Raw genomic sequence first — 24,374 nt, 5'->3', positions numbered from 1 at the left:
ATCGAAATAACAGGCTAGGGCGGGTTGCCGCCATGCCACTATAGGAGATTTTGGCCAGACTGAACAACGACCTACGAAATGCCTAGATTTTTCTGATTGTGCCAGGGATTAGATCGAACTTCTACATCTCGAATCGTTTCATTCGTTTGGTTCGTATATGCAGAATAATTTATACTCTAACAATGCCTTGCTTATGCCGACTGCTTTCACAGTCTTCACACAAACATGTACCCTCTATAAAACCGCTACCCCAGTTTGCAGTAAGCTCCTCTCCCACAGTTACATCCCTCGCCGAAACTACCATCATCCGGTACTTCCCAGATATCCTCATACCCTCAATCTTGACCGCGGGAGAACAGCATCGGTGGTTGATAAACCGAAAGATATTCCCTTTATCTCCGGTATACAGCTGTGCACTCACAGGCTGTCCATCCAGATCATCCCTAGCAAATACCAAACCCATGCCATTAGAGAAGAAACCCGGTTCAACAAAAGTCCCGACAAGCTCCCCAAAAACATGACGTCGCCCGTAATATTTGGTCACCTGGATGCCAAAACCTTTTTTGCCATAGTGGCTGACGTGAAGCCCTTCGCAGGTAGTGTATCTTTGAATGCATGTGCAGTTTGACTGTTCGCAGAGGATGCATTTACAATCCGGGGGCAGCCAATCCGGGGGTAGGGGCCAGTCCCAGAGCCAATCTTCGGGCTTTTGCCAATTGGGGGTTTCGCCCAAGTTTTCCTGGATATAGCCGACCTTAAGCAATTGGACTTGGCATTCCAGAGGCAGCTTTGGCAGCTCTGGCTTGGTAGGGACACATTCAAACATCGTCATTTGATATCCGCTGTCTTCTAAAATTGAATCCAGAAAGGTTTGTCCCAGTTGCTGAAATGTTTTTAAATGGGGGTGGGACCTCAGGCAACTTTGGAATTCTTCTTGAGTACACCCTCTTTCGAATTGACGCATCGAGATTTCACCATTGCCTTGAAATGGCAAAAAGACCACCAAACTTCCGAGGATCTTATGGAAATTCCGAGCGTTAGAGATGTGGGAACGGAAAGTCGAAAATTCGACCTTGGTGTTTGAGAGATTGTAAAAACTTTTCAGCGTATGCGGAGGCAGATTTTTCCTGCCGTCTTTTGTTTTAACCATCTCCCTGAAGGTTTGGATTCGGGCAACACAAGCGAGTAGCGCCGCCAGGACTGACTTGGAGTCAAAGTGGCTAGCGAGTTCATAGTAGGCGGCCACCCTCTTATGTGGATCCAGTCCACTAACAGCAAAGCTCCGTACATTATCACGGGCTCTCCAGGCAGTAACAAGTTCCTGAAACCGGTTGAGAGCATCGGAATTGAACAGAAAGTCGGCTAGGTCATCCGAAGTCGGCTCATCCTTTGGTTTCTTTGCTAACGGTTGTCCAGTCGCCTTTGCGGCAAACCTCTTAGATGTCCTCGTTGGCACGTTTTGCGGAGCACTGCTTGGGCTATGTTGTGCCTTTTGTATTTGCGTTTGATGTCGCAAAGACTTGCGCTCGCTTGCGCCTGGCAACAGTTCGACATTGCCAAGATTCTCATTCGCTGCAAAACTGAGCCCACATTCTTCGCAAACGCGTACGCGGCAATCAGGAAACAATTCTTCGTCATCCAACAGGATGTTAATAGCAACCGCAAAACAGGCTGTCTTGTTAACCGCAAGATGGTATTGTCCTGGCTGTGTCACGACCATATCGCCTGGCGCCGCCGTCAGCAAGCGAAATTTGATACCTTCATCACTAAGCTGATTCGGCCCGATCAGTAAGTTGTGATGGCGAATCCATTGATCACAGCGGGATGAGCCCCGTTTCTCCTTGATTAAACGTGCAACAAAATCTTCGAGCTTGTTGCTATGGTCCGGATCAATCAGCAACCAAATCTTCTCCCCGATCAAGGTTATGTTGGCCGAACGCCAGTTTGCATCTTCGCGGTGCAATGCAGTGCCTGAAAGAGCCGAGCCGAGTAACCAATACGGGAGCGTGACGCCGGCCACGTGGCCATCATTATTGATCCCCGGTTTGGCAGATTCTTTCCTCAGATCTACGAGTTTGGAAAGCTTGCCCGGATGCAAAAAGTTGTCAAACTTTTGTTGGCATGATGCAAGCGATGGGCCGACATAGTATGGAATATGCCCTTTGGGAGGCTCAGCGATTAGGTTTTCGATGAAAGTTTTGCCATCTACGTCCGGTATTGGCGCATGAAAGAAATCCGGAACCTGAAACCCGCAAGAAGATAAAACCAAAGAATTGTCCTTGTATTCTACGCCGACAAGGTCGTAGTCTTCTTGTGGCAGATCAATAATTTTTATGAAGTGTTCGGGGTCGATTTGTTCGAAATCCTTGATGTGCACCGCGCCAGAGAAGTTGGAGCCTAGTTTGGTAGCTATGCTGGAAGCAAGTCTTTCCCCCAAGTCGGCAGTGACAAAGGCCTGTTGGCCATTCGGGTCTTGATTCCACAGAAACTCAGGCTGCATGGCCGCAGTAGGAATCACAGAAGTCGCTGTTTGCGTTCGAGTATCGTTGCTAGGCCGATTGGCCGGATTACAAGGGCTTTGTGGGGGGCTATTGAGTGGAGTGCTCGTAGACGAGTGGGCCTCGGGGCTGCTGAATGCAGCGTCGGGCATATCAGCGTCGACTGGATCGGCTACATTCTGCGGAGGAGTGCTGCCAGTGGTGTCGCTACTATGTTCCGACTCGCCTCTAGATGCAGATAGCACAGGTGCTGAAGCAGGCCCCAAGGCAGGTTCCATATCTGTTTGGTCTTCATCGCGCCTATACCCGACAGGCGATGACTTCGCTGAGGATAAGGGACCTGGTGCAGGATTTACAATCGATCAATTAGCGACTTCTTCGGGGTAGTCGAGCTGTTGGACTTACTGGCTTTGATCCCCCTTTTCACTTCTTCCATCTCACGTTTAAGCCGTTCATTTTCGGTCCTGAGTTTCTCGAGCATGGCCTGCTGTTCCACCAGCTGTATTTCGATAGACTGTCCTCGCTTGCTTTTGCTAAAGCTGGGTTCCTCGAGCTCGATTTTTAGCGTCTTAATCTCCATTCTGTGTCTCGCCTCCAGTCGCTCGATCTCTTTCGCGTGGTCGCAGACCTTTCTCAGGATCCATAGCTGAATACTCTTGGGAGCACGGACGACGTAATCCCTCGCACCTTCGGGCGCGTTTGCGAAGTAGTCGGATTCAGGTTCCATTGCGTCTACTTTGGATAAATCGAGCCGCGATGTCGAAAGGTGACTGGCGCGACGTGATCAGCCACCTGGTTCGACACGCAACACGACGCGGACAAGGCGGGGTTAGCGTTGCTCGTAAATGGCCATTGGACCGTGCACGATGAGTGTTTTGCTGTTGCACCTGTAACAAACGTCCGGGGTTACAAACGATTGCTGACCACAAAATTTTACAGCCTAATAAGCATCCATACTTAAGAAGGCAGATTGCGCCAGGACAGAAGGTGTGTACTCTGAGTTTTGTTGGACCTTTCTCCTGAACTGAGATAGTTTCTCATAGGGGCGCCACTGGGTTTAACAATAGAGTTACAGCGAGGCTCGCTTCGGAATAACTGACGCACACTAACGTACAACGGGCAGCCTGAATTATAAGGTAGGAGAGCCATGTATTAGGTTGAGTAGCGTGATCTAGCCAAAAGAGCGTGGAAGCTTTTTTATCCTGCTCCTATCGCTGACTCAGCGCTTGCTTTCATGCGATGACAAGATTTATCTGATTATCTAATGCGACACAAACAACCAAGCTAAATTACAATAAAACGATGGGTGTGCTTTCCAATGTATATAACTGGGACAACATTGGAAATCTGATAAAACACAAAAAAAGCTCAAGGAGTAACCTTTTGTAGGCCCGCTAGCTTTGAGACGCCTTTTGTTGGACTCGATGAAAAAAAATTAAGAGCATCCGGGTCAGCAATAAGTGTCTGCCGTGAAGCTTGTGAGTGACCCAAGAGCCTTTTTGAAATAGTGACTGGTTTTGCTCCTCGCACACAACCTATCTAGCACACGTGAGTATATGACCTACTTGTTCCAATATTTGCGTTATCTTGGACATGAAATCCCAATCTCCTTCCAAAGAGCAAACGGATGTTTTGCTAACTGATAAAGGGATGCGGAAACGGAACGCGCAACACGTCCGCCGGGAAATTGTAACGCTGACGACACACAAAGCAACGCCCCCGTTCGCGTTGCGAAATTTCGCCATGGCTTTGAGCAGAAACCTTTTGCCGCTGCCACTATGGCCTAAAAAATTAGCTTTTTTATTGAACTTTTATTTAATATTTATCTTCTCTTACGGTTCGTGCGATTAGGTTTAGTCAGCTTTGCTGCATCCGCAACAAAGCTGACTAAGTCTAAGCAAGGTATTTACAAGCAGTTCTGAATGTAAGCTTGACCGCTGCGAATATTACAAAAGACTAAAGCACAGTCGATTTCAAAAATGACAACGCAACTATGGGCAAAAAGTCGGACATTTTCTACCATGGGCCCTCTTTCGCTGCGCTCCATCAAAATGAATTGCGGATTAGTCGTTTGACTGAACGGTCGGTTGTTCAGGGGTGTGGGTCCAAGAACAGCATGAAGGTACAATCTTATGTTTGAAAATATCATTCAAGCAAGCATTAGAGAGCGAAAAGGTGCAGCAGGGCTGACATCAGCCTTGGCGGAACTGCAATTAGAAATATACGACTGAAATCGTAAGATTAGAGGTAGGTGCATCTCATGGTGAAATCGGCGTCAACTGGTTTAATCGCTTTGGTTGGCATTCGTTATGCCTCCCCTGTAGCTAACTGTCAGATGCATGCCAAGCTAGGAACGGAACTGGCCATAGATATCGATCATGCCTCCAGTTCTTCGGTCATACCGCCGATCTGCTAACAGCCCGAGGACCCCTGATGGTCGTGGTAGCAGAGGGTGCTCTCGTATAAGGATTCGTCTCCCCCGGCGTTATCTTCAGTTCCCTTCCAGCTCCCAGATTCTGTGTAAGCATAACTGCTTATACCAGGGCCTTTTGGGCTCAGATACTGTGGGTCGCTGCCGAAGGTATAGGTTTCCATGGTCGAACCGCTCCATTGGTGTGCATCTGCGCTCGCGCCAACTCGACCACCGCCTCTCGTGTCATCATACCCGCGAACAAATATGGAGGATATGTTAAGGCCATCCCAAGGCAGGCTTAAAGGGGCAACGTCGCTTCCCATCAGCCCCATGTTATCCGCTTCAGGGACTTGATAACTGCTCCCAGCATCCTCGACATTGCGCGAGTCACGGTTGATATTCTGCTTTTTAAGTTTTTCCCCTATTATTACGGTCAGTTATATGGTCGAAATGCTAATGTCTCGGATGGTCAGGACGTGTATACGTACGAAGCCTAAACCTTCGCTGTGCAAGGCGGTTCTGCTCGCGCCTTCTCTCTTTTGGATCCGTTCGAGGCGAGTCGTCTGAATCCTGCTTCGACTTGCTCGAGGAGCCGTTTTTTCTCGCGCCTTGTGACCATGATGGTAAAATGTTTGAGTAGGTGTGCATATTTGGATCAGAAGACTCTAAGCCGAAAGCTTCCTGGCTATTTAGCGGGTCTTGCCCGCCTGAGGGTGTCTTTGCCGTCGATGGTTGATGAGATGACATCATTACCATGTACCTCAAGTTTGTGTTGGGTATGACTTGGTACTGGTAAATCGATGTAGGATATGTGAAGAGACGTTGCTGTGGCTCCTCCTGGACAGCTGCCGCTGGCTTATATATAATAAAGGAAAGGGTAAGTTAGCTTCATCAACCCCATAGGGTTGAGATTTCTTGACGCCAAGGCTGCAGCGCGCTCTGGCTGGCCTGCGGCCGGGGTCGAAGAGCGGTAGCGCGATTATTGGAATAACGCGCCTGGACGTGTCGTTAAGGTCAGTCTAGAGATTTATAACTCTAGCCTGTCGGCATTCATGTACCGTTCCCGAGGTGGTTCAAGGATAGAGAATTGAACCCATACACCCATCCATAGTTCGCGTAAGCACCCTGCATGTCACACGTCACCTTAAACTACCTTTCTGTACGTTGGCAACAAACTCAAATGTAGTATGTGAGGGCTTGACGTGCCTAACCGTGGATACTGTTGTCACTGCCCAGGAGGCTGCCACCGCCGCAAACCAAGCAACCTGCATGCCCCGGACGAGTCATTGGATACTGTACCCGAAGACATCATTGGCCATGTACCAGCCTATCGCGGCGCGCTTTATGGCCGTGTTGTGCAGGCTGTGGAAAAATTGGATGTTGACGCCAGAATTGTATAGTTTCCACAACGGAAAATGGAGCTCCTGCCCCCATCGGTCCAAGTGAAAACAGGCATGAGTGTAGCAAAGCTGGGCGGTACATGAAATTTGCTGGCCACGGTTCTCTTAACATGCCTCGGAGCTTTCCTTGTGACATCCAGTTCCTGGTTAGTGGACTTTCCGTTGGCAGATGAGACCTTTAAGCTCTGGTTTGTTACATCTTCCCTAAAAAAAGAGTCGGAGATTTGTATGGTTAGAGCCCAAAAGAGCATGTGCGTACTCCTAACGCCGAATAGACGTGCTTTATGGGTATTATGTACCCAGTCCGGAGTCAAAGCACCATGTCCAATCGCTTCATACCGTTTCTACGACTTAACCTGAACCAGAAGCGAAGAACGTGCAATAAGGTGCGATCGAGAGGGTGCAGCCGAGAGGGCGCGGTGGGTCCGGATGCATCGAACAGATCCTTTGGTCCTGGGCGTTTCGCAAGGCAAGGGCCTCTCTCTGTTTGTGTAAATACCTCTGATAACCACGGTTGTGAAAAAAATCAATGTGATCAATTTAGGGGTGTTCTCGTCGGCCGGTTCCTCCTTTACCAGGTCCAAATCTAATATCAAAAATATACGTATTGCTGTCTGTTCGCGGGCAGACATGCGTGTGGGTAGATCACGTGTGGTGACACGTGATCTCAGAACACGTCGCAGAGTTTTTAAGGGATCTCTGCAGGATTGTAGATAGTTACAGAACGCTAGATAGCATGCATGAGAATACCGTTTATTTGTTTTATTGTTTTTACCGATCGCAGCGATCACTCTATTCCTATCAACAATTGCAACTTATCTTGTCCGCATTCCAGATAAATAACTGGACTCCCTGACCGCTGACGCCTAACCTCTTTGAATCCATGCTCTAAACGGTTTTGGCCAATTAATGGAATCCGGTAGCGTATGGATAACAAAGTTTGAAAGACAGTTTTTGCGATATGAGTGTATCTTTGGCGGTATTCGATTATGTCATTTATTTTTTGCTAAAACTGTTACCAAAGTCGGCAACACCCACAGGGCCCACAACATTGAGCTTCCCGGAAATAAGCGTCAAAAGCACAGGCCACACCTTATTCTCACCACTAATAATCCTTACTCGACACTGGTTCCATAAACATGTTTAGATGTGGGTATTATCGTCTTGGGCCGTCTTGGGTTATGATTTGCAAGACAGGGCCTGGCGTCGTACTTAGTATGGCCAGCATTTTGGCTTGCCCACTAGGTCTACAGCCTCCCCTTTGCACCACTAACCTATGGTGTGCCGCGTTCGGCATCAGCGTCGTGTCATGATAACAGTCCCAAATCTATCGGATGTAGTAAATCTACACCGTGTTCGCGACGACGCGTCGCTCCGTCTGCATTGTTTAGCGTCAAACAAGGAAAATCACAAAGCAATGGCTAACTGGTTGGCGAAATTGTTTGCGTGTTTTGGACCACCCGGTCGAGACCCATGACATATAAATGACTGGATTATAGGCCTGGACCAAACTTTACACAGCCTCGATGATAGTCATCATTGTTATCGTATCCCTGGGATATGGCGAGCGACTGCGTCCCATTGTACAGCCCATATTTTGACCACCAGCTGCATGCACAGAGCGAGCTAGAACAACGCGTCGGTCTCCACGCGAACGAAAAGAGGCGGGGTTCGAGGGCAACGCCGACTTCTGGTACGACGCACGGAAAAACTTCGAATTTTCAGCATTCCCTCAGTTTTTTCCTTGCTTCCGGCGGCTTGCCTAATGTCTTCAGTCAACACAAAGTCGACAATAGAGGGGTCGACAGGCACTCCCCAACATTATGATACCTTGGTCAAAATTCTCTCAATGTAACTTCTGCTCTATTCGTCCAGCCCATCACTTCCATAGCCTCGTCACTTTGCTGCCCCAGCCATTCGACCTCACCAGGCAGATATGCTTGCTGCAAATTTCACTTCTGCTTCGTTCTGGAGGCCAAGCTCGCCCATCTAGACCATGAGCAGATCAAAGGATATATCAAAAACCTCGAAAAGATCCGGAGCACCGGAAATAAAGAGGAAAATGATGCGGCGCTCAGGGAAGCCATCGCTGACGTTTAGAACCGTCGGACACGGGCCAACAAAAGTAATAAACTTTGTCGGAAAAGCATCAAGTCCAGAGGACTTCCAACGACGATGATCCAAACCAAGAAAAACGTTCGTCGTCACTCGAAGCCTGATGATTCCGAGCTTCACACTGCCAACCGACGGGAGGTCTCGGTCCCGGTTCGGCGTATAACCACACCAGTAATCGCGTGGCTCTCGTGAGCTCGGCTGTCCAGCAAAACCTGGCCATGGCTGAGTCGCATCAGTTGCGCATCAGCCAACGCCAAAACCTCAATGACGTCAGCGTGAACGGGGGTCCCTACCACTCGGACAACTCGACCGCCAGCTTTGATGCTGCTACTTCCCGGATGCAGCGGATCCGGGCAATGCAGGAGGAGCAGCGCCTCATGCCTGGGTCTATCGACCGACGCGCCCCCGTCGACAAGATCCAGGTCGAAGTCAAGGAGCACGCGGGGATTACGTATGCGCGCAAGAACACGCTAGCGGGATACTTCACACAACAAAGCATCTGCTCTTGAGTACTTTGGCAAAATGGGCATCGCCCACAAAGGCATAAACCCAGGAAACATTGCATTCTCACCAGCGAGTGGCGCAGTCCTCATTGACTTTGACATGGCGACCACGTTGGGGCATCATAGAGCTGGGGGACGCCCAAGTATATGGCACCCGAGTATTGGAGCTCGAGTTCATTGAGCTCTGCCGGTGAAGTTTCGGCTCTTGGAATGACGATGTTTTACGTGCCTGGGAAGGTCATTATCCCTGAAGACCTTGGCAAGAATGTTGACATGCCGAAATTTAAGAAGGGAAATCCGGACGAGCGACTGGCATTGATTACATGGTTAAAAATTGTTGGTGGACTGGGAGATAAGCTCTCGAAAGATTTTATTGAAGGGATTCTTTACAGAATGCTAGAGACAGATGTCAAGCTAAGGATCCCAAACTTTCTCTTCTTTGTTGGGTATCGTTTACCTCTTCCTGGGAGACCTGCTGCTCCAACAGGATTTTGCTATCAGTTACCCGATATGATATACAGGAGGTCTCTCTGGCCAGCTACTGTTTCAAGTGGAAAGTCTCTGTTAAATCCGTCGCGATACCTCCTCCACATTCATATTCCGAATTTTATCGCGCCCAATATTCTTCCAAACCAAGACGTCACCTTCGATGATGCTGCGTCGGAATCTTTCGCCGATTTTTGCAATGGTATCGGCGTTTGGAGAGGTATTGATAAGTTCGCGCAACGATTTGGTATCACAGTCTGTTAACCGTTCAGAGTCCTTCTTTCTCTCCACGACAATAGGTACAAATAGTAGGCATTCCAGGCCAAGTTTCAAAAAAGGACGAAGTCTTGCTAACCGGGTCCTGAATGCGGAGTCGGTTGGTCGTTCGAGCAGCATGTCGCGTGACTTATCAATGACTTCGCTTCGTAATCGCGGCAAGACTCTGTTTTTGTCGGACAGTATGTGAGTGTGAGATGATTCATAGTAGCTCAAGCGCATGAGTCTCCAGTATTAAGGCTACCATTCTGCTAAACGGCGCATGCTTTGCCCAAAGTGCGCCAATGGCCAAGTAATGATGTGCCTGGTTTTCAATGTTTTTGTTAGGCAAACCCAGATCTGAGCTGTCAATACATTCCATGATCAAACTTTTCTTTTGCTTGAACGATTCCTCAACGAGGCTGCCGTACACATTGGTGGCGTCATCCAAACAGCCAACCTTCTCTGGGTTTGCTGGTAGAAGAGGAAGGCTTGATTTTTCTTTTTTTGTGAAAAGCCGCCAAAAGCCGTCCAGCTTCTCCGGGACGTAGGTTGTGCACGGGGCTTGCCGAGCCCTTTGTTCGGGAAGTTCCCGTCGAGAGGCTGTGGGCATTTCGATAACTAATGCGCCCTGCTTTCGTGCCCCGAGTTTCTCAGCAACAGTGAAAAGCAAAGGGCTACCATCCCTCCTTCGTTTCAGGTCCCGTATTGTTCATGGTTTGAGAGAAGCAGCACAATCTCGCCACCCTGGCAAGAAACCTGTCGATATTCCACACCGCATACGTTGGGATGGGAAGATGGTTCAGCTGGTACAATGGCTGCTGGTGGAGTCCGTCTTTGAAGTCTGTTTTGCGAGCTTCGAGGTAAAATAATCGAACGGAGTACTGGCCGCCTTGTTGTGGGGTATGTTTGCCGAAATATGACCGTACCGCTGTTACGCATTGAGGTAAACAAGTATAGCCGGCATAGTCAAACTATGTCGAGTTAGAAAAGTGTTCACCATGTTATTTTCAGGACTCTTACCTCTTTCTGAGAAATACTCAAATTAAAGTTCCGGGCTTGTTCAAGATCGGTCTTCAGCTTGTTTACCAGGGGTTACAGCTGCGACTGGCAAAGGATGATGGTGATGCCGTCATGGTTCCGGAATTTACCATTGATGGGCCAATCTTTTCCACTGCACTCACGGCTTTTGCATGCCGCAGGAGAAGTCGGCTGAAACCTCGGGCGATAAGGGCAAGATGAAGAGTGGCACAGGTCTTGGAGATGGGGATCAATGCCTTATATCAAGTTATTACTGCCTCGAAATCAAAGGAAAGAAAAACCAAGATCTAATTAATACAACAATACCCAAAATACACGCTCACTTCCTTTCATTTCTTGTGGTTGCCTTTCGTTTCAAAATCATTCTCATAACTGGCTTCCCGTCCCTAAATTTAGACATAATCGTCGACAAATCCTGAATTGATAAGTGATCGTTATCCCGGGTTCCGCCTATTCCATCGGTGCCAATTTTGATCGGCAACTCTTCGTTGTAGTACAAAGCAGCGGTTTCCGGGTAACTACCCGCGATATGAAACAACTTCCGGGGTTCTTCCAATTCTAGCTCTTCGATATGTTTTTCCAACGCGATTGTTATATTGGTGCCTTTGATATGAACTTCGTGCGACTCGTTGTCGTACGAATGCGGTCTCAATGAGTCAAAGATTTGCTCCTTGGCATATTGGACATCGCCACCCCAATCGTTTGTGGTAAGCATAAGGTATACTTGATCACTACTCCCTTCGTAAAGTTTAAAAATGTCGTGGCCTATCAGAACAGGGACAGGCGGCGAAATCGGTTCGTCGTACGTTATGTTCATTACGGCGTTGAGCCAGTCTTCATTTTTAAAAATCTGGCCCCAAGGGTCTTTTTTTTTCTGTTGCATGGTTATGCTCTTTGAGTGTAAAATTTGATAGTAAGTGCGTGCAGAGGTTCGTTAGTATGAAACGGACAAACCTTGATGTCTTGAATAGGAAGAACAAAAATGCATCGGAAGCTCGGATGGGAGTTTATATGTTGGACTTTTTGGCCTCTGATCAAGTACCTGTTTTCGGGTTGGGTTTGGGACTCGGCTGCGATCTAAAGGAGATTGAACTTGACGATGCGAACTTGAAGGAGCCCGAGTTTGAACAATTGCAACTGCGTTCCCATAACTCGTAGAAAGCGTCAATAGTTTATAAATAACAATTTTCTGGTACCAGTATCAAACAAGTTCTTGGGCCGTGCGCCTGAAGGTATCAGTACCAGATGCGTTAATGCACCCCGGTCCCAAACAGTGCACCAAAATCCAGGATACTGGTAGTATGACCCCGCTGGGTACTGGTATGTATCCTAATGCAAAGATCCAGGATACTGGTACCAGGGTGAGAATTGCCCCACCTGAGACTGGTAGCTCTTCAGACCCTGGCTACCAGTAGCATAACGGTACTAGTCAGCGCATCATCCTGCGAAACTAGTACCAAGGCAGTACTGCTAGCCAGTGAGGCGGCCTTTTGTTCCATACTAGTACTGTCACACGGAGTAGGTACTGGTAGCCAGGGGAGCCAGGGGAGCCACGGTACTGGTAGTTGGGAGCTAGTTGCGCTGGCAGGGCTGCCAGGACGGGCAAACTCATTGTTGTGATACTAGTTACATACACTGGGTTGTCCCGAATTTTGTTTGTTCCCGAATCCAGCCGGTACCAGTAGACAGTCAACTGGTATGTATCGATGTCAGTCAGAGACACCGCATTTTACGACAAAAAATATGCCTCCAGTACGTCCAAGTAATACTGAACGCCGGCTAATTAGAGACGACTGCCGCAAAAAATTGGCTGATCATATATGTGAGTCTAATTTAACCTATCAACATGTGCGAGGCTAACAATTTTCAGATGAGAGTCTCGGACATCAAGTCAAACCTGCTGAGGTCCGCCTTTTGCCACGAGGATCCGATTTTTACACATGGCGAGTCATTCCAGGCAACGAGGAAATATGTTCCAAGATATTTTCAAAGAGTTTGAGTGACCATTCCGTCAACGCATTGCGGCTACTTCGTGAGGAGGTCGGGAAATCGTTTGAAGCGACTAAAGCGTCAGAAAATCCAAACCTAGACGCTCAGGTAAGCAGCTCCGTGGGAATTTAAAGGGAGACGATAATAACATCGTTTGCAGAAGCCGAGCTCTCTCATCGCCAAACTTCAAGATGAAAATGCACACCTTTCTGACCAACTGCGAATGGTAGCGGGAGAACTTGCTGCAGAACGTGACCACCGAAGGGATTTGGAAGAAGAAAATCGAAATTTACGGAGCACGCAAAGTTTGTTAGAGAAGAAGCTTCAGGACCAAGTAGATATTGCAGAGAATTTTCGGAGGGTTTTAGCCAGATGTGTTACTGTATTACCCGTTCTCGAAAACATGAGGAAACAAATAGCGGAATCTCTGGGTGATGTTTGTCCAAATTAATTCATCATTAGTTTTGTCCGTCGTGCTGGTAGTCGCTGGTCAGAAGCAGCAAGTGCATTAAAGTTTCATGGGCTTAGGCGCCACAGCAGCGACCTTTCTCTATGCAGTGCTATTTTCAGTGAAGTACAGTTATCGCTCATCGAACAAAACAAACTTGCGCCTCGATCTGGGGACGGCCTGCGACGAGAATCATGATATACAGCCCATACATTTGAGCGCGCAATTGCTACAGGATAAATTTACACAAACGATCCATTACTTGCCATCAATCGAGAGCTTGGAAACAAAGCCTGACAACTCATCACAATAGCCTTCCATATCCCTGTGATTAGTCTGGTTCCGTTTCAGACACGATCTTAGTGCAACTGCTTCGCATCTCGCTGAGGACACGATGGGCGTTATCTGGGAAACCCCATAATGTTTCCGGGGCCTACCTGCGATGCGATTGTTTTGCTCCTCTCTCGAGTCTGCCCACCGCAGCTGTTTGGTTCTAGTGGTTCGCGGCAAAACCACTGTTTTCGGGGTTATTGGTCGGATGTATGCTGTGCGCAGGTGTTAGTGATCCGATCCAAAATCACGCTGCTGCTTGATCCAGATTAAAGAACACTGACAGGGTGCCCGTTCTTGCGGACCACTCAATAGCGTTGGCTCGCGGTGTTTGTGTTTCTCGCCCCACCTGCGCGCTTCGAATCTCAAACGCTCCCATTCATGTATTCGCCTTCGCTGTGACGGGGAGCGAATACTAATCTGAACGTTCTTGTCAACGTAGATGACAGTACACCGTTGACGGTGGTGGCTTTCAGTGAATCTAGGCAAGATATGGTGCAATGGGGATTCGTACGGATCGAACTGGCCGGTATAGTGCGTCAGGCCCCTACTAGCCCTTTCACTATTTGCGCTGCTTCCAGTATAAGATGCCATCTCTGATAGTGGTTTAGTTTGCTGAGCAATGAATGGATAGATTGGGGCCAAGTCATCTTTGTACTTGTCGAAACATTGGTAGCCTGCGGGCTCTGATTGATCCCAGAACCAGGGACTCGGGTGTACTGGCTCAGTCCAACTTACTGGACACCACTCGCGGTTTTTTGAGGCCTGGAATGATTGCCTGACTTTCTACAATTTGTTCTCGGTAAGGCAAGTTCTTGTATCAGCATTCGGAGAAACCCTTTCAATTGTCACTATTATTGATGGAGTTACCAAAACCGATATTGTAATCCGCGCCCATCGCACCTGGTCATCCAGAAAAATCTATATGCGAAGCGATTAACCTTTGCCTTGCTCATTTCGGAGCCTGTCCAGCAGGTATGGCAACACAACTCCTGGGGCCAAATATTCTCGATGACCCACGCCAGTGGTCGAGAACCTCAATTGGGAGATGCAGAGGCGTTCCACAGGCTATAACAGCCTTCTCCATCGCTCCCAAAATCAATCTCAGAAACGTGCCTTGGGCAGCCGCACACTTCCATTGAAAATGGGGTTTTCGCAAGGGCAGACTTTGTCATGGGTGGACATAGGTTGTTGGCGAGAATGTCGGAGCAAGTTGTCCGGGACTCAAAATCCAGGATCCGGGATCAAAGATCCCTCTGGTGATTCGGTGTGCTCCAAAGGCCTGGGCAACAAAGGTGACAGCTTTAGCAGCATGAATCAGGGTTCATCCTAGCCCAATCAAAGTAACATTGTCTCAAGAGCGGGGAAATCACCGCCGGTGTGCCGAAGTGGAGATAAACCCAACAGTTCGGTATCACAAGAAAAACCGAGCCCAAGGCTGGTGCCAGCCCACCTGTAGATTTTCCTCTCCGATACAATTGATCCAACCTCAGTTGTACCTCATATACAGCGAAAAGCATGCAACGGTAGGATTACACGGCGCTAAAAATTGCGACTCCAATAGGTACAAAAAATGTGATCGTGTTGGTTCTTGGTTCACGGTTCAAGCATGCGAATGTGTACATTACGTGTACATCGCAGAACAGATACATGCTTCTTTCTTGTCAGTTAACCACCATTTCCAACGCTCAAAAACGTGACCCCAGTTGAACACTCACCGCATGCCGAAAGCGTGCCGCAGCCATAAAATAAGATAAACAGCCCATTTATAAGATTCTTCCTTCGTTGTGGAAATACAGAAGCAAGTCATAAGCAAGTTGGTCCAGTTTTCTGACGAGCTTTTTGACTTCATCCAGTTCCAACAGCTCTTTGCTACTGGCAAAAACCTGAATAACAGCATTTCGCATATCCCGATCAGTATCAATAGTGGAACTGTATGCTTCGATAGCCGCATCAAGAAAATCTTTTGTGTTCCAGGCCTCTCCTGCAGATGATTTAAATTTGACAACGGCTAGGGCTTTGAGACCGTCGATGGCATAGTTGTCCGCAATAGCGTACACTTTGGCGTGTAGAAGAAGATCAATGGCGCTTGCGTTCTGCTTACTCTCCGCGAGTTGCATGCCAGGGTCATGGGCCGGTTTATAGTCGAGGAGGTAGAGATACTGTATCATCATGTCAACCACAAGGGGTTCGTTGTCGTGCAGCGTTATTACGCCCTCAAAACCCTCCTATACGTATTTTTAGCTAAAAACGCTATTTGTGGAGAAGGATACTCCTTGCCTTAATATGACGGCATTTTGCGGCTAAAAACTTGGACCGTGGACAGACGATGGCACGGTGGACCGGGTAATTCCTGGTGGCAGAGGCTATAGTAATATCTGAGTAGTCTCCTGTGAGATATATCCTATTGCATTGTTAGCGAAAGTATACCAAGGATGCAAATTATGACCTGCATTACCTCTCAAGAGATTCTAAAAGCTCTCTTTTTGGTCGCACGCCCATTGTTGCTTGGGCTTGTGTAGGAACTGAGGCAGGTGCAGTGACGGGCGCTGGTTCTACTAGCTCTGACGGACGAAGCTCTGGGAACGCAGCCTGGGCGAAGATGGAAGATTCAAATACTCTGTCTTCCTGGAGCGATCGCAGTACGGCGTTCAAGCGCTTGGTGGAAAGGCCAGCCACCGAAAGATGATTCTCGTTGATAAGAGATTTTACGGCCTTCTTCGTTCGGATTTCTGCGTTTTCTGGGCTTGAAAAGACAGCCTGACAAGCCTCGTTGCGGTAAACCGCTAATTTTTCGGATCTGGAAGGCTGAGGTTCTGGTTCTTTTCTTGGCATCATGTCGGACCCGGTAGAGATAATTTGCCGCTGCTTGCCTTCCAACGGGGACAAAGCTATACGATGGATCGCAGCTTCCATTGAATCCGGTATATGTTACCTTGAGCGCCATATAGGGCGTGGTGTTTTATTTCGGTAGGCTTGAGGGCGAAGTGGAGTAACCTGAAAGCATTAGAGTTTACATCGAAATTGAACCATTACAACAATCGGCGTATTTTGGCGACATGTTTCTTCTTTTAGGCCTTGTCTCGTATATCGGCACCGGGTGCGCGAGACGAGGAGGGCCCACGCAAAACTGAAATAGGAGACTTTGAAGCCATAACCAGGGACTAGGAGCCATCCCGTATCTTGTGCTGCTCAAGGGTAAAAATTGATGGTAGAAACTTTCGGGTCTGCTCAATAGATCTGTGATCAACTCCCAGCAATTTCGCCATCCTCAACTAAATCTTCACAGACCCAACAGTTGGGGTGCTGCTATTTAGAAAGCATAATTTTGCATCCAAGCCCAGCCCAGTTCATTTAGATCAGCAGAAAGACAAGCTTGGCTAGAGATATAACTTTCGATCCAAAGTGAATCGCTTTTGATGCATAGCAAGAATACCTTACAATATTTCCAACCAGAGGTATGTGGGAGACATCGCGAACGCAATCCGCCGGCGCCGATTGCGCCGAAAAATAGAATTTCAGCAACAGTCCACAGCGTTTGTGCAATATCTATGTCATGACATCCCGAAAACTTTACAAGTCTAAAGCAGTCCGACAATGCTGACCGGATGGCTAGAGTATAATCTGCCTCCTATGAGACTAGGCATGACATTTAACTTTGTCAGTTGAGGTTCGAAATACAAATTTTCACATGAGAAGCAAACTGCCCCAACGCTATGTTCTAACAGGTATATAAGCACACATCATGCACGAACGATTATGAAAATAGCTCCCGTGCTGGTCGCCAACACTATTTATCCTTAATATCAATCCTGAAACTCGTTCTCTGTCCCACCAGCTCCGAAATGGGTGACGCTCGGGAGGCCTGCCCTTCCCAGCTGATCAATCTAGGGTCAACTCTGGAAGGTCTTCAGGGCAACCAGCAACGCCTCCTGCTCGATACAGTTAGTCAGGTGCGAAAATGTGGTTTGGGCGGTATCCTCTCTCTCCCACAGATTGTCGTGTGTGGAGATCAGTCCGCTGGAAAGAGCTCCGTTCTAGAAGCTTTGACCGAGATTCCCTTCCCTAGAAGTGACAATCTTTGCACAAGATTTGCTACCGAGATAAGCCTCCGCCGTGAGGCCCAAGAAAAAATTACCGTCAAGATTGTACCTTCCTGCTCGCGTAGCAAGCAAGAGCAGGTTTCTATCAAGGCATTTTCCGAATCTATCACTAGCCTCAGCGATTTGCCAAGAATTATGGATGCTGCAATGAAGATTATGGGCATCAGTTTGTCCAACAATACACCATCTGTCAGCGCTTTTGCCTCGGACACGCTTAGTATTGAGATCGATGGCCCGAATCGTCCACAACTTACCCTGGTCGACATTCCGGGCCTTATTCAGGCTTCCACAAAGGGTGTTTCTGAGAACGACGTGGCGACAGTCAAGGAAATTACGGACCGCTATATTTCCCAGCATCGAACCATTTGCCTTGCGGTTATTTCAGCTACCAACGACGCAGCCAATCAGGGAATTCTTCAGCAAGTCCGCAAGTTTGACCCGAAAGGAGAGCGAACACTGGGTGTTATTACAAAGCCCGACAAGTTAGAGGCGGGTTCTGGCTCTGAAGCTAAGTTCATTGAGCTTGCACGTAATCAAGATGTCTTCTTTGAGCTTGGCTGGCATGTCGTCAAAAACCGAATGTTTAGCGAGCAAGACTTCTCGTTTGAGGAGCGGAATACTTCGGAAATGAACTTCTTCTGTACCTCGAATTTCAGGAGTCTGCCCAAAGAAATGCTTGGCATCGACACCCTGCGTGTTCGGCTTAGCCATCTCCTCTTCAATCACGTGAAGAACGAGCTACCACGGCTAATGAGTGATTTGGACGTGGCTTTAGAATCATCCAAGCGTGATATGGAGCCTCTCGGAAACTCCAGATCCACGGCTGCGGACTGTCGACAATACCTAGCGCAATTGAGCATGGATTGTCATGAGATCTGTAAGGCTGCTTCCAACGGTCACTACGAACACGAGTATTTCAAGGCCAAAGATGGCGGGAAATTCACTTTCAGCAAGAAGAGCACCATTTCTCGGCTTCGCGCAGCCGTCCAACACTGGAACAATAAGTTTTCAGAAGATATCCGGACTGAGGGGCACAAATACCGGATTTCTAGAGTCGATCCTGGGGAACTGGATCCCATCGACATAACCGAAGAGGGTTTTGGCAAATCCAACAAGGGCCCAAAGAGAATGTCAAAAGCCGAAGCTTACAGCTGGGTTAAGGGAGTAGTTCTACGCTCACGGGGAACGGAGCTATTTGGCAGCTTCAACCCTCACGTCGTCGCAGAGCTTTTTTGGGAACAATCACAGCCGTGGGCTGAGCTGGCCAATGCTCACGTCGATCTGATCTGTGATATTTGTGAGAGTTTTCTCACACATCTTCTCGAGAAGAAAGGCGCGAAGGATGTTACGCCTCGCATCTGGTTAGTTCTGCGCTACCGAGTGTTTCTGATTGTCTTGTTGCTAATAGCAGAGAAAAAGGTCCATTATCAAGAACCGCCTTCAGCAGCGCAGAGCAGCAGCGCACGACGAGCTGAGAAAGCTCCTCGAAGACCTCAAGGGGTTTCCTATCAATTACAATCACTACTATACTGACAATCTCCACAAAAGCCGCCAAGAGAAGCTCAAATCCCACCTCAAAGCCGGCAAACCTGGTTATTTCGAGCACCATGCAAGTATGAATTGCAGTCGAGGATTACACTATGAAAAGTTTGATGTAGCCACGGTAGTTGGGATGGTATCCACAATTTGCACCAAAGCCAATGCCGATATGGAAGATTTCAGCTGTGAAGAGGCAATAGAATGTTTGTTGGTCATTTACAAGGTAAACACTCCATCTCATCAAACAAGTCACAGAAGTTATTCTAATTTATCTTTTTTACAACCAGGTCCAACAGAAGGTTTTTGTTGCGAATGTTACCACACAGGTGATAGAACGCCAAATTCTTCGCGGCCTCGACCATGTTTTCTCTCCCCCAGTCGTTGCGGGAATGAGTGACGCCGAGGTCATATCTGTGGCTCTCGAGGGCGCTACAGTACAAAATCAGCGAAGGTTTCTATTGGACCGTATTTCCAAGCTTGAAGAGGGCCGCGACATCTTTCGCACTACGGTGGGAACAGTCATAGTCTCGTAGGCAGTTATAAGGATCCTATCAACCACGTTATCGACCTTTTAAGTGTTAGCAAGGACGTGGAAGACCAGGGTTTGTGAGCCAACTTCATCTTAGTTTCTGGCTACCTAATCCTTGCGCATTTCGGGTGCCACTTCTGCCAAACTGGTATAGCAACGACTCCGAACGCCCAAATATCCCAGGTCGTTCACGCGATTGTATGTGGACAGATTCGGGTGGGAGATACCTAGGCGTCCCACAGGCCAGCGCGTTCTCCAAAGTACCCAAACGGCTTCCCAGTTGCTCTTTCTATTGTACTGAGGCGCATTTCAGCCACACACTTCCAGTGAAAATGGAGTTTCTGATGCGAGGTCTTGCAGCTTTTGTCCTGAGATTATCGGTCCCAGTCGCTGAAGAGGCCGGCTGGAAAAAAGTCCCTCAAACAAAACTGTAATATCTCTGCTTATGGCCTGCAGACGGAGACAAAAAGACGTCCATGATCCGGCGTCGACGCACATATCCTCTAATTTCAACTGCTCTAGTAACTGATGATGTATGATGAAATCCAAAAGGTCATCTTCTGAAATGCAAAAGCTATTTAGCTTCAGCCACTTCAGCGCACCCCAACGCAAGTGTGACATCCGTATGCTTTTAATCCAGTGGTGAGATGACTGGATAGAGAGACGCTCGAGATTTGGAAAATGTGTCAGAAATTTCAGGGCGAATTTGTCTGATAGTTGAAGGGCATTGATGGAAAGGTGTGTAATGCATGTGAGATCTTTTTCGATTTGGATGTGACGAGTATCCAGGACGCCAGTAATTATGAGCTTCTTGGCTTTGGACGAGTCTTCTATTGCGCGGAGAACTGTTGTAAAGCTGTTTCCAACGGTATATAACGGGAAAAGGGCTTTCGCATGTGTTTGCGGATACTTCTTGATATATTCGTGCGACAGTTCGATGGATTGCAATGACGGTAAAAGAAAAAGAAGGTTCCGCAAATATAATTCTGGGTTCAAACAGCGACCCTTCCATACTCCATTGTATAAAACAAGCTCTTTTGTTTGACTTAGCGAACCATACGGGGAATGCGCAATGCTTCGAATCGATTTGGGGCAGAAGTTGCTGATAAAGACTTTTTGGGTCAAATGTGGAAACCCTACGTAAGCGAGCTGACTGTGGACGAACCGACAATTTTTGATGTCTCGAACAGGCAGATATACCAAAATTGCACTCAGAAGTTCCGGCGGTAGAAAAATAAACATCATTAAGTCGGGTTTAGCTTGAGGATTTAGATATTGGCAATGAAGATTAAACCTATATGTTTATATTTGAACGCGTTTCCCGAAGCCCCTAACCCGGTTCCGGCACTTTAAGCATTTTATGGTACCTATTTTCAGAAACCAGGTTTTAGGATTACCTACAGCTACCTAGGACTTCAAATCAGCTCATGACCGATTGCCCAGTTTCCTTATGGAGCCGTTGCATTTCCTATCTAACTTCAACCGCAGTAGCGGGATCGAACGCAATGGATTCATTCTCGTTCTCAATGATCCTCAACCTCCCCAGCTCGCCAGCATGTCTCAGGGATGACGAGGTTTCTTTCTTCACTGCAGAAATTTTTACCTTTTCAGCTCCACTATTGGTACCGCCACATCATTGGCCTCACGAAAAAGTACAGCTGCGATTGTTCAAGCGTTCGATACGGATTTAGAGTGGTTGGCCCACTAGCTAGCGTGAGTTTGAATGAGTGCACCCAATACAATTTGGACCAAATCTATTTTCCGCTCTCAGTACAGACATTCAATCTTTAGAATTTCGAGACGGCCTAGGTAAGTAAGTTTACTTGACAAGATCTAGATATGGCTGCACGATAGTAGCAAAAATTTACTGTTGGCTCTAATCACCATCTGCAAAAGTATTTCGAAGTAGCTGCAAGTGCCCCTTGCTGTTTGGCTGCAGATCCACTACAACAGTGTGGGCGGGTCAGCAAACTACTTAGCTCGACTTGTAGAGGAACGTTTTTTATTGACCTAGGCTGTAGCAGTTACAAGCATTGATCCAGGTAGTTTCCGCGGCGCAAGCGGTCGGTAAAATGCTACCCCGAAGCCCCTCTACTCTTCCGCCAATAGCCTAATTCGCTCCGCCAGGACTCCGGTCTGTAACCAAGGCCGTTCAAGCTGCGCGGCAAATTGTCTCGGCGACCTTACTATGTAGGATAGTTATCTCCTAGAATTTGTTAATGACAATACTTCAACTCTTGGAAAAGGGCAATCAAACAGACATTGCAGGTGTAAAGTCGCAGCCATGGTTCTGTTACGCATACGCACTAGCCAGTCCTCGCTAGGCGATTAAACCCATACTTACCTGCCTGCATCACAGCTTCACCAGCCTCTCATGAGGAATTATCAGTTTTAGTGAACACAATGTCAACGTTTACGTGGATCATTGATGTTGCCAACAATAACACTGTGTACGCTGCAGCTACTACGCAAAGTGGCTTCGCCAGCGTGTTGTGCCCAAAGATAACGATTAACTTCTATATTTACCTCTTCGTTCGTCGCACGTTCCTTGCCATTGAACTGATCAATTTTTGCGCCCTGAAAAGAGGCTTATCGACCTCAAGTTGGATCTTTCAGCCAATTTTACTGTTAAACGGCTATTGGAAAGCGTGTTTTTTTTNTGCACCCAATACAATTTGGACCAAATCTATTTTCCGCTCTCAGTACAGACATTCAATCTTTAGAATTTCGAGACGGCCTAGGTAGGTCTACTTGACAAGATCTAGATATGGCTGCACGATAGTAGCAAAAATTTACTGTTGGCTCTAATCACCATCTGCAAAAGTATTTCGAAGTAGCTGCAAGTGCCCCTTGCTGTTTGGCTGCAGATCCACTACAACAGTGTGGGCGGGTCAGCAAACTACTTAGCTCGACTTGTAGAGGAACGTTTTTTATTGACCTAGGCTGTAGCAGTTACAAGCATTGATCCAGGTAGTTTCCGCGGCTCAAGCGGTCGGTAAAATGCTACCCCGAAGCCCCTCTACTCTTCCGCCAATAGCCTAATTCGCTCCGCCAGGACTCCGGTCTGTAACCAAGGCCGTTCAAGCTGCGCGGCAAATTGTCTCGGCGACCTTACTATGTAGGATAGTTATCTCCTAGAATTTGTTAATGACAATACTTCAACTCTTGGAAAAGGGCAATCAAACAGACATTGCAGGTGTAAAGTCGCAGCCATGGTTCTGTTACGCATACGCACTAGCCAGTCCTCGCTAGGCGATTAAACCCATACTTACCTGCCTGCATCACAGCTTCACCAGCCTCTCATAAGGAATTATCAGTTTTAGTGAACACAATGTCAACCGTTTACGTGGATCATTGATGTTGCCAACAATAACACTGTGTACGCTGCAGCTACTGCGCAAAGTGGCTTCGCCAGCGTGTTGTGCCTTCATCCTTCAAAGATAACGATTAACTTCTATATTTACCTCTTCGTTCGTCGCACGTTCCTTGCCATTGAACTGATCAATTTTTGCGCCCTGAAAAGAGGCTTATCGACCTCAAGTTGGATCTTTCAGCCAATTTTACTGTTAAACGGCTATTGGAAAGCGTGTTTTTTTTTTCGTTACTGTACAGGCATATCTTATCTCTCCAAAACAGTGGCCCACCAAGATTTTGAATCAACCTGGAACTCCCGACCAACTACTGTACTAGGTTCTGCTTGACAATTTCTTGGCTCATGCTTGGTAAGGTTGGCATACCGTTCGCGCACCTTGGAATAACCTTGTTTCTGGTCAAAGTCGAAGAAGTCTCTCGCATGCATCCAACCAATACAATAATCTTTGTCGAGGTATACAACGGGAAACCACCGATCATATGCTAGGCTGCCTCCGTTTTCATAACCAGGTGCCCATCCCACGATCTTCCCGTTGTCAACATCGAAGCAGTCGCTTTTGGGCAGGTCTTTCATGTCAACCCTCGCATCGTCCCAAGAGAGAATGACCACAGGCCAGTAGATTCCAGGCCTCCAGCGACCATGATACAAGCCCCCAGGGAGAAGTTTGGTAGACTGTTTCTTCTTTTTCTGGCGCTTCGCCCCTGAAACCTTTTCGCGTTGGGCTGCATATGTCTTTCGACGAGTACGGACCTTACGGTCAACACAGGCGGTCCCGTAGTCTGCGATGGGCCTGCCGCAATATTTCGCTTTTGCTTCCTTACTCGCAAAATTGGCTGGTGAAGTTTGCGGACGTCTTGCAATGCCGTTCAAACAGGATGGGTCGGGAAACTTTGATTTTGGCTGTGCCTGGAACGGGATGCGGTCATTGACTAAAGAGTATTAGTTAGCAGAATAATGATACAAGTGCAAATCGCTCGCATCTGATTGTAAGAATTTTATTTGCTTTCGGAATCCTTTTGACTTACGATTGCCATTATTGCCACCTCTTTCTGCCATTTTATCGCTGCCGATACACCGGAAAGGACGAGATCGTAGTGAAAGCTGATCGTTCATTCGTATAAAAAGTCATCAAGCTGATTTGCATCGCTCAAATCTACGAAAACAAGTCTTTTAAATTTCGGGGGCAGGAGTGTTTAAATCAAGCCTTGTGCACCGGGCGCTGGGAGGTTGGATGTGACCAACACAATCACTATCACATATATTGTGGATATTGTGATGTTGGTTAATCCAAACCACAGGTTGTGTGGGCCGGTGTTTTGGTAACAATTCACACCCGACAACCTGGTTACCAA

At 47.7% G+C, this 24,374-nt stretch overlaps 12 protein-coding genes across 12 annotated transcripts; 6 read left to right on the top strand and 6 right to left on the bottom strand.

The window, feature by feature from the left end:
• Nucleotides 1–169: 169 nt before the first annotated feature.
• Nucleotides 170–3,225, bottom strand: PpBr36_10342 (uncharacterized protein; the record flags this gene model as incomplete). The annotated part of the gene is made up of 2 exons (XM_029897454.1): nucleotides 170–2,823; nucleotides 2,904–3,225. 2 exons carry the CDS (start codon nucleotides 3,223–3,225, stop codon nucleotides 170–172), a joined length of 2,976 nt encoding a protein of 991 aa, XP_029744176.1.
• A 1,266-nt stretch (nucleotides 3,226–4,491) lies between these two features.
• Nucleotides 4,492–4,638, top strand: PpBr36_10341 (uncharacterized protein; the record flags this gene model as incomplete). The annotated part of the gene is made up of 1 exon (XM_029897453.1): nucleotides 4,492–4,638. One exon carries the CDS (start codon nucleotides 4,492–4,494, stop codon nucleotides 4,636–4,638), a length of 147 nt encoding a protein of 48 aa, XP_029744175.1.
• Nucleotides 4,639–4,910: 272 nt separating this feature from the next.
• On the bottom strand, nucleotides 4,911–5,667 carry PpBr36_10340 (uncharacterized protein; the record flags this gene model as incomplete). The annotated part of the gene is made up of 2 exons (XM_029897452.1): nucleotides 4,911–5,332; nucleotides 5,400–5,667. 2 exons carry the CDS (start codon nucleotides 5,665–5,667, stop codon nucleotides 4,911–4,913), a joined length of 690 nt encoding a protein of 229 aa, XP_029744174.1.
• Nucleotides 5,668–8,644: 2,977 nt separating this feature from the next.
• On the top strand, nucleotides 8,645–8,935 carry PpBr36_10339 (uncharacterized protein; the record flags this gene model as incomplete). The annotated part of the gene is made up of 1 exon (XM_029897451.1): nucleotides 8,645–8,935. One exon carries the CDS (start codon nucleotides 8,645–8,647, stop codon nucleotides 8,933–8,935), a length of 291 nt encoding a protein of 96 aa, XP_029744321.1.
• A 558-nt stretch (nucleotides 8,936–9,493) lies between these two features.
• Nucleotides 9,494–10,283, bottom strand: PpBr36_10338 (uncharacterized protein; the record flags this gene model as incomplete). Its single annotated transcript, XM_029897450.1, has 2 exons — nucleotides 9,494–9,917; nucleotides 9,949–10,283. The coding sequence occupies 2 exons, from the start codon at nucleotides 10,281–10,283 to the stop codon at nucleotides 9,494–9,496; spliced, it is 759 nt and encodes a 252-aa protein (XP_029744322.1).
• A 64-nt stretch (nucleotides 10,284–10,347) lies between these two features.
• Nucleotides 10,348–10,806, bottom strand: PpBr36_10337 (uncharacterized protein; the record flags this gene model as incomplete). Its single annotated transcript, XM_029897449.1, has 2 exons — nucleotides 10,348–10,601; nucleotides 10,770–10,806. The coding sequence occupies 2 exons, from the start codon at nucleotides 10,804–10,806 to the stop codon at nucleotides 10,348–10,350; spliced, it is 291 nt and encodes a 96-aa protein (XP_029744315.1).
• A 1,611-nt stretch (nucleotides 10,807–12,417) lies between these two features.
• PpBr36_10336 (uncharacterized protein) lies at nucleotides 12,418–13,151 on the top strand (the record flags this gene model as incomplete). Its single annotated transcript, XM_029897448.1, has 3 exons — nucleotides 12,418–12,463; nucleotides 12,582–12,808; nucleotides 12,861–13,151. 3 exons carry the CDS (start codon nucleotides 12,418–12,420, stop codon nucleotides 13,149–13,151), a joined length of 564 nt encoding a protein of 187 aa, XP_029744316.1.
• A 417-nt stretch (nucleotides 13,152–13,568) lies between these two features.
• PpBr36_10335 (uncharacterized protein) lies at nucleotides 13,569–13,897 on the top strand (the record flags this gene model as incomplete). The annotated part of the gene is made up of 2 exons (XM_029897447.1): nucleotides 13,569–13,705; nucleotides 13,765–13,897. 2 exons carry the CDS (start codon nucleotides 13,569–13,571, stop codon nucleotides 13,895–13,897), a joined length of 270 nt encoding a protein of 89 aa, XP_029744313.1.
• A 1,347-nt stretch (nucleotides 13,898–15,244) lies between these two features.
• Nucleotides 15,245–16,313, bottom strand: PpBr36_10334 (uncharacterized protein; the record flags this gene model as incomplete). The annotated part of the gene is made up of 3 exons (XM_029897446.1): nucleotides 15,245–15,706; nucleotides 15,807–15,882; nucleotides 15,937–16,313. The coding sequence occupies 3 exons, from the start codon at nucleotides 16,311–16,313 to the stop codon at nucleotides 15,245–15,247; spliced, it is 915 nt and encodes a 304-aa protein (XP_029744314.1).
• A 1,010-nt stretch (nucleotides 16,314–17,323) lies between these two features.
• On the top strand, nucleotides 17,324–20,295 carry PpBr36_10333 (uncharacterized protein; the record flags this gene model as incomplete). The annotated part of the gene is made up of 5 exons (XM_029897445.1): nucleotides 17,324–17,422; nucleotides 17,474–18,942; nucleotides 19,001–19,343; nucleotides 19,408–19,649; nucleotides 20,202–20,295. 5 exons carry the CDS (start codon nucleotides 17,324–17,326, stop codon nucleotides 20,293–20,295), a joined length of 2,247 nt encoding a protein of 748 aa, XP_029744319.1.
• An 859-nt stretch (nucleotides 20,296–21,154) lies between these two features.
• PpBr36_10332 (uncharacterized protein) lies at nucleotides 21,155–21,558 on the top strand (the record flags this gene model as incomplete). Its single annotated transcript, XM_029897444.1, has 2 exons — nucleotides 21,155–21,301; nucleotides 21,487–21,558. 2 exons carry the CDS (start codon nucleotides 21,155–21,157, stop codon nucleotides 21,556–21,558), a joined length of 219 nt encoding a protein of 72 aa, XP_029744320.1.
• A 1,769-nt stretch (nucleotides 21,559–23,327) lies between these two features.
• PpBr36_10331 (uncharacterized protein) lies at nucleotides 23,328–24,135 on the bottom strand (the record flags this gene model as incomplete). The annotated part of the gene is given in 3 exon segments (XM_029897443.1): nucleotides 23,328–23,367; nucleotides 23,387–23,951; nucleotides 24,048–24,135. The coding sequence occupies 3 exon segments, from the start codon at nucleotides 24,133–24,135 to the stop codon at nucleotides 23,328–23,330; spliced, it is 693 nt and encodes a 230-aa protein (XP_029744317.1).
• Nucleotides 24,136–24,374: the final 239 nt, after the last annotated feature.

The sequence above is a fragment of the Pyricularia pennisetigena genome (genome assembly GCF_004337985.1).
Source record: "Pyricularia pennisetigena strain Br36 chromosome 4 map unlocalized Pyricularia_pennisetigena_Br36_Scf_9, whole genome shotgun sequence".
NCBI classification, from domain to species: Eukaryota; Fungi; Ascomycota; class Sordariomycetes; order Magnaporthales; family Pyriculariaceae; genus Pyricularia; species Pyricularia pennisetigena.
Note: the sequence above shows the minus strand (reverse complement) of the source record. Positions and strands in the feature narration are given on the sequence as shown.